Source organism: Scyliorhinus torazame, chromosome 2 (genome assembly GCF_047496885.1).
Source record: "Scyliorhinus torazame isolate Kashiwa2021f chromosome 2, sScyTor2.1, whole genome shotgun sequence".
Taxonomy (NCBI): domain Eukaryota; kingdom Metazoa; phylum Chordata; class Chondrichthyes; order Carcharhiniformes; family Scyliorhinidae; genus Scyliorhinus; species Scyliorhinus torazame.
Window position 1 is genome coordinate 114685046 of NC_092708.1, and position 13335 is coordinate 114698380.

Here is a 13335-nt window from a genome sequence, read left to right on the forward strand (position 1 = left end):
GAGCCTGATACAACTGCCTGACACAGTCAATAAAGCTCCGCCTAAATCCAAACCGCCCCAGTACCTCCCACAGATATTCCCATTCCACCCGATCAGCAGCCTTCTCTGCGTTCATTGCGACTACTAGCTCCACATCCCTACCTTCTGGGGGCATCATAATCACATTTAACAACCTTCTTACGTTGGTCGCCAACTGCCTACCCTTAACAATTCCCATCTGGTCCTCCCCAATCACGTCTGGAACACAGTCTTCAAGATTTTGGCCAGCAGTTTGGCGTCCACATTTAGTAGGGATATCGGCCTGTAGGATCCGCATAGCTCCGGGTCCTTGTCCCGCTTCAGGATCAATGAGATAGTGGCCTGTGACATCATCGGGGGAAGCACCCCACGTTGCCTTGCCTCATTGAATGTCCTCATCAACAGCGACCCCAATATCCCAGAGAACCTTTTGGAGAACTCAGCTGGGTACCCGTCCAACCCCGGGGCTCTACCCGACTGCATGGCCTTCAGTCCCTCTGTTATTTCCTCCAACCCGATCGGGGCCTCCAGCCCTTTTGCCAACTCGCCCATCCACCTTCGGGAAATTCAGCCCTCCTACAAAGTGCCTCATCCCTTCCGGACCAGCTGGGGGCTCCGACTCATACAACCTACTGTAAAACTCCTTGAACACAGTATTAACCCCTGCTGAGTCTCCGACCAGGTTCCCATCTCCATCCTTTACATTCCCTACCTCCCTGGCTGCCTCCCTCTTTCTAAGCTGCTGCGCAAGCATTCTGCTGGCCTTCTCCCCATGTTCATAGATCGCCCTCTTCGCCTTCCTCAGCTGCTCCACTGCCCTCCCTGTAGTTAACAAGCCAAACTCCGCCTGTAGCCTCTGTTGCTCCCTTAGAAGCCCTGCCTCTGGGGTCTCCGCATACCTCCTGTCGACCAGCAATATCTCCTTTATCAGTCGGTCCGTCTCTGCTCTGTCTGCCTTCTCCCTGTGGGCCAGTATCAAGATCAGCTCCCCTCTAACCACCGCCTTCAATGCCTCCCAGACCACCGCCGCCGAAACTTCACCTGTGTCGTTGACTTCCAGGTAGTTCTAAATACATTTCCTCAGCCGCCCGCACACCTCTTCATCAGCTAAAAGTCCCACGTCCAGCCTCCAGTGCGGGCGCTGGCTACTCTCCTTGCTAACCTGTAGGTCAACCCAGTGCAGGGCATGATCTGAGATTGTGATCGCCAAATACCCAGTGTCCACTAACCCCGTCAGTAGAGCCCTGTTCAAAATAAAGAAATCAATCCGGGAGTACACTTTATGCACATGTGAGTAGAAGGAGAATTCCTTCACTTTCGGCTGCCCAAATCTCCATGGGTCCACCCCCCCCCCCCCCCCCCCCCCCCCCCCATTTGCTCCATGAACCCCTTTAGCATCTTCGCATTGCTGGCACCCTGCCCGTCCTTGAGCTCGACCGGTCTAACTAGGTGTTAAAGTCCCCTCCCATGACCAGCTTATGCGAATCCAGGTCCGGGATCTTCCCCAACATCCTCTTTATAAACTCCACACCATCCCAATTTGGCGCGTACACATTCACTAGTACCACCGGCAACCCCTCCAGCTTCCCACTGACCATAATGTACCGACCTCCCACATCCACAACTATTCTTCCCGCCTCAAATAGCACTCGCTTATTAATCAGAATCGCGACCCCTCTAGTCTTCGGGTCCAGCCCCGAGTGAAAAACTTGTCCGACCCATCCCTTCCTTGATCTAATCTGATCAGTTACTCTAAGGTGCGTCTCCTGTAACATTATCACGTCCGCCTTCAGTCCCCTCAAATGTGCGAACAAGCGTGCCCTCTTAACCGGCCCATTTAGCCCTCTCACATTCTATGTGATCAGCCTAATTGGGGCGATCACCCCCCCCCCCCCCCCCCCCACCTTCGCCGATCAGCCATCACCTTTCTTGGGCCAGTCTCCAGCCCGCGCTCCACGCAGCCGCCAGCCCGCCCCCAGGTATCCTCCGCCCCTGACCTCCTTTCTGTTCCGCAGCAAACGTCCCTCCCCCATCAGCAGAACATTTTCCCCCCTCCACCCCTAGTAACAGCACTATGTAAACCAACCCCTTCAAGAAGTATAACATCTGCTCAACCCCCACTGCGCTTCCGTGAGCTAGCCCGCACAGCTAGCTTGGTGACCCCCACCCATGGCGCCAGACATTCTCCCACCTATTGTTTCCCCCCCCCCCCTCCCGCTCGGACACACATATTCAAAAGAAAAACAATCCCAACACAATTGCTCGAAAAGAAATCACGAACAACAAAGAAAAGATCAAACGGAAGATCCAACATCTAACAAACACACCTCCATCCCCTATCAGCGCAAATGTAAACTTTAGCTCACTCAGCTCTGCAACTGGCCCCAAATCAATACAGAAGGCATTACTGATAATGTCCAAAAAACAAGAAACTTTTTTCAACATGAGCGCTGCAGCAAAGTTCAAAGACCTCAGTCCGCCGCCAGTCCTTTCCTTCCAGCGAAGTCCATCGCTTCCTCGGGCGACTCAAAATAAAAATGTTGCTCCTCATACATGACCCAAAGACGGGCCGGATACAGCAGTCCAAACTTAACCTTTTTCTTAAAATGGGTTGACTTTATCTGATTGAACCCCGCTCTTCTCCTGGCTACATCCGTACTCAGATCCGGACAGATCCGCAGGATACTGTTCTCCCATTTACAGCTCCGTGTCTGCCTGGCCCACCGTAAAATACGCTCCTTGTCCAAGTACCTGTGGAATCTCACCACCATTGCCCTCGGGGGGGGGGGGTTCCCACTCGCAGCTTCCTCGCGAGTGCTCTGTGAGCCCTGTTCACCTCCAAGAGTCGGGAGAACATCCCATCCCCCAGTAACTTCTCAAACATGCCCGCTATGTATGCTCCAGTGTCCACTCCTTCGGACCCCTCCGGGAGGCTGACAATTCTCAAGTTTTGCCGGCGGGACCTATTCTCTAGGTCTTCCACCTTCTCCAGGAGCCTTTTCTGCTGGTCTCTCAGCATCCACACCTCCAACTCCACCGCTGTTTGATGTTCCTCCTGCTCAGCCAGTGCCTTCTCTACATTCTGGGTCGCCCAGTCTTGGGCATCCAGTCTAAGTTCCAGCCGCGCAATCGATTCTTTAATCGGGTCCAAGCATTCCTGTTTCTGCTTGGCAAAGCCCTCCTGAATAAATCGCATCAGCTGCTCCGTCGACCGCTGGGTCGACAAGTCAGGGCTCCGGTCGTCCGCCATAGATTTAATAGAATTTACAGTGCAGAAGGAGGACATTCGGCCCAGCAGGTCTGCACCGGCTCTCGGAAAGAGCACCCTACCCAAGGTCCACACCTCCACCCTATGCCCATAACGCAGTAACCCCACCCAACACTAAGGGCAATTTTGGACACTAAGGGCAATTTATCATGGCCAATCCACCTAACCTGCACATCTTTGGACTGTGGGAGGAAACCGGAGCACCCGGAGGAAACCCCCGCACACACGGGGAGGATGTGCAGACTCCGCACAGACAGTGACCCAAGCCGAAATCGAACCTGGGACCCTGGAGCTGTGAAGCAATTGTGCTATCCACAATGCTACCGTGCTGCCATATTGTGCTTTCTCCCACTGCAGCTTCAGCCCAAGCCTTCTCTGTTCGTCTATTTCTTCCTTTGTGAGCACTTCTAATCCGCCTCTCCATGCACTGATGTAGGAATCCACTCCACAATTGCATCCACCATCAATTTACTGCATCAAGTCCGACAAAAAAATCGGGGAAAAGGTCCAAAGGTCCGACCCGAGTGGGAGCCACCAAATGTGCGACCTACTCCTTCATACCCACCACCGGAAGTCCCTGGAGATGACTTTTGATTAGAACATAGAACATAACAGCGCAGTACAGGCCCTTCGGCCCTCGATGTTGTGCCGACCTGTGAAACCACTCTAAAGCCCATCTACACTATTCCCTTATCGTCCATATGTCTATCCAATAACCATTTGAATGCCCTTAGTGTTGGCGAGTCCACTACTGTTGCAGGCAGGGCATTCCACGCCCTTACTACTCTCGGAGTAAAGAACCTACCTCTGACATCTGATTGGGTGGATGTCTCCTAAACCGCCCAGGGCCTCAGCTTGGTTGGATGATCTCATGCCTTTCTTACACTTGGAGAAGGTCAAGTACACCATTAGAGAGTTGTACTGTGGTACAGTGGTTAGCACTGTTGCCTCACACCGCCGAGGGCCCGGGTTCGATCCCGGCCCCGGGTCGCTGCTGTCCATGTGGAGTTTAGCTTGCACATTCTCCCCGTGTCTGCATGGGTCTCACCTCCACAACCCAAAGATGTGCCACACTACAATTGCCCCTTAATTAGAATTCATTTTTAAAAAGTGCACCACTAGAGGGTCGGTAGAAGGGTTCTACCCAAGATGGCAGCCATTAATTTCCTTTTTTTTTTTAAATATATTTTATTCAAATTTTTTGGCCAAACAAAATACAAAGGTTTTCCTTTTTACAACAATAAAACAGTATAAATAACAGTGGCCGTTTTTAACAAATAAATAATATATAAACTAAATGGCAGCTGCCATATTAAAAATAATAACTCTCCAAAAATAAAATCAAACTGTCCAATATTCATAGCCTAATACAAATATCTATACAATAACACCCCTGAGGACCCGCCCGCCCCCCCCCCCCCCCTCCCCCATGGGTTGCTGCTGTTACCTTCCCATTTCCTTTATCGTTCTGCGAGGTAGTCAATGAACGTTTGCCACCGCCTGGTGAACCCTTGAGCCGAACCCCTTAGTGCGAACTTTATCCGTTCTAGTTTTATAAACCCTGCCATGTCATTTATCCAGGTCTCCACGCCCGGGGGTTTGGCTTCTTTCCACATAAGCAATATCCTGCGCCGGGCTACAAGGGACGCAAAGGCCAAGACATCAGCCTCTTTCGCCTCCTGCACTCCCGGCTCTTCTGCAACCCCGAATATAGCCAACGCCCAGCCTGGCTCGACCCGGACCCCCACCACTTTCGAAAGCACCTTTGCCACCCCCACCCAGAACTCCTGTAGTGCCGGGCATGACCAAAACATGTGGGTGTGGTTTGCTGGGCTTCTCGAGCATCTCCCACACCTATCCTCTACCCCGAAAAATTTACTGAGCCTTGCTCCGGTCATATGCGCCCTGTGCAAAACCTTGAATTGTATCAGGCTTGGCCTGGCGCACGAGGGCGACGGGTTTACCCTACGTAAGGCATCAGCCCACAGCCCCTCCTCAATCTCTTCCCCCAGATCTTCTTCCCATTTCCCCTTCAGCTCATCCACCATGATCTCCCCCTCGTCCCTCATTTCCCTGTATATATCCAACACCCTACCATCCCCCACCCATGTCCCTGAGATCACTCTATCTTGAATCTCCTGCATCGGGAGCTGCGGGAATTCCCTCACCTGCTGCCTCGCAAAAGCCCTCAGTTGCATGTATCGAAATTCATTCCCTTGGGGCAACCCATATTTTTCCCAGACTCGCAAAAGTCCCGTCTACGAACAGATCTCTCAGTTGCACAACCCCAGCTCTCTGCCATGCTCCAAATCCCCCATCCATTCTCCCCGGGACAAACCTATGGTTATTTCTTATCGGGGACCGCACCGAGGCTCCCGTCCTTCCCCTATGTCGTCTCCACTGCCCCCAAATTTTTAGTATTGCCACCACCACTGGACTGGTGGTGTATTTCTTCGGGGAGAACGGCAACGGCGCCGTCACCATTGCTTGTAGGCTGGTTCCTTTGCAGGACGCCATCTCCAATCTCTTAAACGCCGCTCCCTCCCCTTCTCCCATCCACTTACACACCATTGAGATATTGGCGGCCCAGTAGTATTCACTTAGGCTCGGTAGTGCCAGCCCCCCCCCCCTATCACTGCTACGCTGCAAGAACCCCCTCCTTACTCTCGGGGTCTTCCCGGCCCAGACAAAACTCATGACACTTTTCTCAATCCTCTTGAAAAAAGCCTTCGTGACCATCACCGGAAGGCACTGAAACACAAAAAGGAATCTCGGGAGGACTACCATTTTGACCGCCTGCACCCTACCCACCAGTGACAGGGGCACCATGTCCCATCTCTTGAAATCCTCCTCCATCTGTTCCACCAATCTTGTTAAATTAAGCCTATGTAAGGTTCCCCAACTCCTGGCTATCTGAATCCCTGAGTACCGGAAATCTATTGTTACCTTCCTCAGCGGTAAGTCATCTATTCCCCTGCTCTGCTCCCCCGGATGCACCACAAACAACTCACTCTTCCCCATATTCAATTTGTACCCCGAAAATTCCCCAAACTCCCTGAGTGTCTGCATTATCTCAGGCATCCCCTCCACTGGGTCCGCAACATACAGCAATAAATCATCTGCATACAAGGATGCCCGGTGCTCTTCTCCTCCCCTGAGTACTCACCTCCACTTCCTGGAGCCCCTCAGTGCTACAGCCAGGGGCTCAATCGCCAATGCAAACAGTAACGGAGACAGGACACACCCCTGCCTCGTCCCTCTATGAAGACGGAAGTAGTCAGACCTCTGTCTGTTCGTGACCACGTTCGCCACCGGGGCCCTATACAGCAGCTGTACCCATCCGATATACCCTTCTGCAAAACCAAATCTCCTCAGCACCTCCCACAGATAATCCCACTCCACTCTGTCGAATGCTTTCTCGGCGTCCATCGCCACCACTATCTCCGCCTCCCCCTCTGGTGGGGGCATCATCATTACCCCTAGCAATCTCCGTATGTTCGTGTTCAGCTGTCTCCCCTTAACGAACCCAGTTTGATCCTCGTGGACCACCCCCGGGACACAGTCCTCTATCCTCGTCGCCATCACCTTGGCCAGGAGCTTAGCATCTACATTTAAAAGGGAAATGAGCCTGTAGGACCCCCACTGCAGCGGGTCTTTTTCCTTCTTCAAAAGGTGCGATATCGTTGCCTCCGACATAGTTGGAGGCAGCTGCCCCCTTTCCCTAGCCTCATTAAAGGTTCTCGTCAAAAGCGGGGCTAGTAGGTCCATATACTTCCTGTAAAATTCCACCGGGAATCCGTCCGGTCCCGGGGCCTTCCCCGCCTGCATGCTCCCAATGCCTTTTACCACCTCCTCCATCTCAATCTGTGCTCCCAGTCCCGCCCTCTCCTGCTCCTCCACGTTAGGGAATTCCAGCTGGTCCAGGAAATGCATCATTCCCTCCTTCCCTTCCGGGGGCTGAGCCTTATATAACCTCTCATAAAATGCCTTGAACACCCCGTTCACTCTCTCCGCTCCCCGTTCCATCTCTCCCTCCTCATCTCTCACCCCACCTATCTCCCTCGCTGCTCCCCTCTTCCTCAATTGGTGGGCCAGTAGCCGACTCGCCTTCTCTCCATACTCATACTGCACACCCTGTGCCCTCCTCCACTGTGCCTCTGCCTTACCCCTGGTCAGCAGGTCAAATTCCACATGTAGCCTTTGTCTTTCCCTGTACAGTCCCTCCTCCGGTGCCTCCGCATATTGCCTGTCCACCCTCAAAAGTTCTTTCAGCAATCGCTCCCTTTCTTTACCCTCTTGCTTCCCTTTATGTGCCCTTATGGATATCAGTTCCCCTCTAACCACAGCCTTCAACGCCTCCCAGACCACTCCCACCTGAACCTCTCCATTGTCATTAAGCTCCAAGTACCTTTCGATGCACCCCTCATCCGCCAATAAGCCCATATCCATTCTCCAGAGTGGGTGCTGTTCTTTTTCCTCTCCTAACTCCAGGTCTACCCAATGTGGGGCGTGGTCCGAAATGGCTATGGCCGTATATTCCGTCCCTGTCACCTTCGGAATCAGTGCCCTTCCCAAGACAAAAAAGTCTATCCGTGAGTATACTTTGTGAACATGGGAGAAAAATGAGAACTCCTTACTCCTAGGCCTAATAAATCTCCAGGGGTCTACCCCTCCCATCTGCTCCATGAAGTCCTTGAGTACCCTGGCCACTGCCGGCCTCCTCCCGGTCCTGGACCTCAACCGGTCCAGCCCTGGATCAAGCACCGTATTGAAGTCTCCCCCCATTACCAACTTTCCCGCCTCCAGGTCCGGGATACGTCCCAACATACGCCTCATAAAATTTGCATCATCCCAGTTCGGGGCATATACGTTCACCAGAACCACCGCCTCCCCTTGCAATCTGCCACTCACCATCACATATCTACCCCCACTATCCGCCACTATGGTCTTTGCCTCAAACAGTACCCGTTTCCCCACTAAAATAGCCACCCCACTGTTCTTCGCATCTAAACCCGAATGAAACACCTGCCCCACCCATCCTTTACGTAGTCTGACCTGGTCTATCAGTTTCAGATGCGTCTCCTGCAACATAACCACATCTGCCTTTAATTTCTTTAGGTGTGCGAGTACCCGTACCCTTTTAATCGGCACGTTCAGCCCTCTCACGTTCCACGTGATCAACCGGGTTGGGGGGCTCTTTACTCCCCCCCCCCCCCCCCCCTTGTCGACTAGCCATCCCCTTTTTTAACCCAGCTCCTCACCCGGTTCCCACGTACCCGTATATCCCGACGGCGCCCTCCCGCCTCGACCACCCCATCCCATAACAGCTCCCCCTTCTCCTCAGCAGCAGCAACCCAGTTAACCCCCCCCTCTCCTCCCCCTCCGCTAGATCCCCCTCTAGCATAGTTGCACCCCCCATGTTGCTCCCAGAAGTCAGCGAACTCTGGCTGACCTCGGCTTCCCCCTTGTCCTCGGCCCCCACTGTGCGAGGCCCCCTCCTTCCTGTGTCCCTGTTCCCGCCATAATTACCATAACGCGGGAACAAAGCCAGTGTTTCCTACTCGGTCCCGCCCCTAATGGCCGGCGCCCACAGTTCCTCGTACTCCTCCTCCCCCCCTTTTTCTCGCCCCACATAATCACCCCACCACTTTGTCCCAAAAGTTCTCTCTCTCGCCAGACTATTCCAGCTTCTCGTCCACAATGAATGTCCACGCCTCTTCTGCCGTCTCAAAGTAGTGGTGCTTCCCTTGGTGTGTGACCCACAATCTCGCCGGTTGCAACATTCCAAACTGGACCTTCTTTTTGTGAAGCACCGCCTTAGCCCGATTAAAACTTGCCCTCCCTCTCGCCACCTCCGCACTCCAATCCTGGTATACGCGGATCACCGCGTTCTCCCACCTACAGCTCCGAGTCTTCTTCGCCCATCTGAGGACCGTCTCTCTGTCATTATAGCGGAGAAACCTCACCACTATATCTCGGGGTATTTCTCCAGCCTTCGGTCTTCGTGCCAGAACTCGATAAGCTCCCTCCACCTCCAGAGGGCCCGTCGGGGCCTCCGATCCCATTAGTGAGTGAAGCATCGTGCTCACATATGTCCCGACGTCCGCCCCTTCTGCGCCTTCGGGAAGACCCAGAACCCTTAGATTCTTCCTCCTCGAATTATTCTCCAGTACTTCCAACCTTTCCACACACCTTTTGTGCTGTGCCTCGTGCGTCTCTGCCTTCACCACCAGGCCCTGTATTTCGTCTTCGTTTTCAGCAGCCTTTGCCTTCACGACCCGAAGCTCCAGCTCTTGGGTCCTCTGCTCCTCCTTTAGCCCTTCAATCGCCTGTAATATCGGGGTCAACAGCTCCTTCTTCAGCTCCTTTTTCAGCTCTTCCACACAGCGCCGCAGGAACTCTTGTTGGTCCGGGTCCCATAACAAGCGGCCACCTTCCGACGCCATCTTGCTTTGAGCTTCTCTTCCTTGCCGCTTTTCCAGAGGATCCTCCGTAATCCGGCCGCTATCCTTTCCCTTATCCATGCATGTCCGGGGGGGATTCCCTTCTGGTTTACCGTACAGTGTTTTTGGCCGTTTAAATTGCCGTTGGGGCTCCTATCAGGAGCCCAAAAGTCCGTTCCAACGGGGGCTGCCGAAACGTGCGACTTAGCTGGTCATCGCCGCACCCGGAAGTCGCCCATTTCCTTTTTTAAGGTGTTCGTCACCATAAGCTGTTTAGAGGGTTTAGTTTAATTTTATTTGGGGGTTAAGTTAATATGTGCATTTGCTTGTTAGTCTCATTATTTTATTCTGTAACTCTGGTTAATTGTTTTGTACGATTTTCTTTATTATGAAAAAATTTTATTTTTTTAAACAAAAACAATCTTTACGGTATGTATAAAATAAAATGAAAAACGAGCAGTACAAACACTATCGATAATAGTGGCAGCACGGTAGCCTTGTGGATAGCACAATTGCTTCACAGCTCCAGGGTCCCAGGTTCGATTCCGGCTTGGGTCACTGTCTGTGCGGAGTCTGCACGTTCTCCCCGTGTGTGCGTGGGTTTCCTCCGGGTGCTCCGGTTTCCTCCCACAGTCCAAAGATGTGCAGATTAGGTGGATTGGCCATGATAAATTGCCCTTAGTGTCCAAAATTGCCCTTGGTGTTGGGTGGGGTTACTGGGTTATGGGGATGGGGTGGAGGTGTTGACTTTGGGTAGGGTGCTCTTTCCAAGAGCCGGTGCAGACTCGATGGGCCGAATGGCCTCCTTCTGCACTGTAAATTCTATGATAATCTATGAATAAAGACATGCTTTGAATTCTACTTTTTAAATCTCACCCCAAGAGTTCTCTTATATGTAGAAATGTGTTGAAGGTTTTGTTCCTGGGACCATCCCATAGCTCTCCAGAATTCACTTTAATTCTCCTCTGTGATCCAGCTATTCTCCAAGGTTTTATGTGGGTCCCGCCATTATCTTTTCACTAAACAGCCCTAAAATGTTCCTTTAGCACCTCATCACTGTGAACTCCCCAGTCCAAGTGTGGGCTTCATTGTCTTCTTGCTGACGGATTTAAACATTCGGAACACCCCTGGTTCCTTATGGCCCTCGAGGCCTCTAGTCCCACAGCTGGTTCCCAGCTCCTGGTCCCACAGCTGGTTCCCAGCTCCTGGTCCCACAGCTGGTTCCCAGCTCCTGGTCTCACAGCTGGTTCCCAGCTCCTGGTCCCACAGCTGGTTCCCAGCTCCTGGTCCCACAGCTGGTTCCCAGCTCCTGGTCCCACAGCTGGTTCCCAGCTCCTGGTCCCACAGCTGGTTCCCAGCTCCTGGTCCCACAGCTGGTTCCCAGCTCCTGGTCCCACAGCTGGTTCACAGCTCCTGGTCCCACAGCTGGTTCCCAGCTCCTGGTCCCACAGCTGGTTCCCAGCTCCTGGTCCCACAGCTGGTTCCCAGCTCCTGGTCCCACAGCTGGTTCACAGCTCCTGGTCCCACAGCTGGTTCACAGCTCCTGGTCCCACAGCTGGTTCACAGCTCCTGGTCCCACAGCTGGTTCCCAGCTCCTGGTCCCACAGCTGGTTCACAGCTCCTGGTCATTATGGAAAGATTTTAATAAACACTTTAAAAAAAAAAAAAAATACTGGAATGGAAAGCTTATACCAACATTTTATAATAGGTAAAGCCTTATTCACTTTCACCATAACAGATGCTTGTTGAACAAACCAAATCAAAGTATTTTTGGGCAAGAAAAAGAAAGAATCCACCATTTTCCTCAGTAGCAAAAATTTCTAATGTTAAAATACTATTTTGAACAAAATAAAAAACATTTACATACTTCACAATGCTTTCATGCAACAGTTGTTGGCAATTTAAATTTCAACATGACATGGCCTGTTCCCAACATTGAACTTTGCTTGACGAAATGCCCAAATCAGACATTACATGTGGAAATCAGTGTGCCTCCATTTGCGGTTAAATAGGAGATATTATGTTTGGATACACTGAACTAGGAGTCTGATTGTTCAATCTGTGCTCACATTGAATAAAGTTTATTGCCAAGACCCTTGCCTTGTATCATTTACCCTAATGTTCCCCAGAAGAAAAGTCATACTAAGGTCATCCACATTCACTTCATCAGTATAAATAATAGTAACTGGTCTTCTACAAGTTTGGGTACATGTGGCGAAGGTATTCTACTATACTTACCGTGCCATTACTTGCAAAGGCGCCACAATTAATGCATCTACAAAAGAACACGAAGAGGCATTGTCAAGAATCAAAATTGAAAATATTTATTTTTTAAACTGAGACAAATAGAATAATTGATTTAGTTTTACAGCAGAAATATAAGTCACTAAAAAATGTTAATAAGCTGCACATTCATGAGCGGTAAGCATCTACATGTGTGTGTGAAACAAGGTATATAAATGAAGGATGCACTGAACTAATGGATTCAATGCAGGTGAAACTATCCAGGAGGAATAAGCAGAGAATGGTTAATGGGATTTTCAGTGTATTTATAACAACTTAGCACAGCACAATCAATTCAGGGTGCTCAAAGGTGACTGCATCTATATTGTTCCATTAACATAGGCAAAAGTAGACATGTCACAGAGGAAAGAAAAATATAAAAGCAAGAGATGTTAAAGAGAAAAATTACGAGAGGTGGTCAAAATTTTAAGTATAAAGAAAGATTACAAGAAGGTTGTTAAAGACAGATAAAAACAAAAGTGAAAGGGGAGATGACTTTGGAGGGGGTTTGAGAGAGTAAAACCAAAGCAGTTAGTGCTTGTGCCACCGTGAGGCAAAAGGAAGGGAATGCACAACAGGCCAATCAGAGTAGAGGGGCACAGTAAAGACGCAAATCTTAAAGATGTTACAGAGATAGGGTAATGCAATATCATGAAGGAACGTAAAGGTGAGAATGAGAAATATAGAAAATAGGAGTCGGCCATTTGGCCCTTTGAGCCTGCTCCATTTTTCATTATGATCATCCAACTCAGTAACCTGTTTCCGCTTTCTCCCCATATCCTTTGATCCCTTTAGCCACAAAGCTATGTCTAACTCCTTCTTGAAAACATACAATGTTTTGGCCTCAACTGCTTTCTGTGGTAGCGAATTCCACATGCGTACCACTCAGTGGCTAAAGAAATTTCTCATCTCAGCCTAAATGGTCTGCCCGGTATCCTTAAGACTGTAACCCCTGGTCTGGACTCCCCCACCATCAGGAACATCCTTCCTGCATCTGCCTTATCTAGTCCTGTTAGAATTTATAGGTCTACAGGGGATACCCCCTCATTCTTCTAAACATCAAGCCATCAGCCATGATTGAATGGTGGAGTGGACTCGATAGGCCGAATGGCCTTACTTCCACTCCTATGTCTTATGGTCTTATCAAGGAATATAATCATAACCGACTCAATCTCTCTTCATAAATCAGTCCCGCCATCCCAGGAAACATTCTGCACTCCTCTATTGCATGAACATCTTTCCTCAGAGAAGGAGACCACAACTGCACACAATATTCCAGGTGTGGTCTCACCAATGCCCTGTATAATTGCAGCAAGGTATCCC

The 13335-nt window shown here is 50.8% G+C and overlaps 1 protein-coding gene across 3 annotated transcripts in view; it reads right to left on the reverse strand.

Annotated features, from left to right (window-relative positions):
- The window catches only part of erich2 (glutamate-rich 2), a 321595-nt gene that overhangs the window by 279101 nt on the left and 29159 nt on the right, over positions 1–13335 (reverse strand). For all 3 annotated transcript variants that reach the window (XM_072475841.1, XM_072475840.1, XM_072475842.1), the window contains one exon: positions 11968–12004. In XM_072475841.1, the coding sequence (XP_072331942.1) occupies positions 11968–12004 (37 nt within the window). The remainder of the gene's footprint in view (positions 1–11967; positions 12005–13335) is intronic.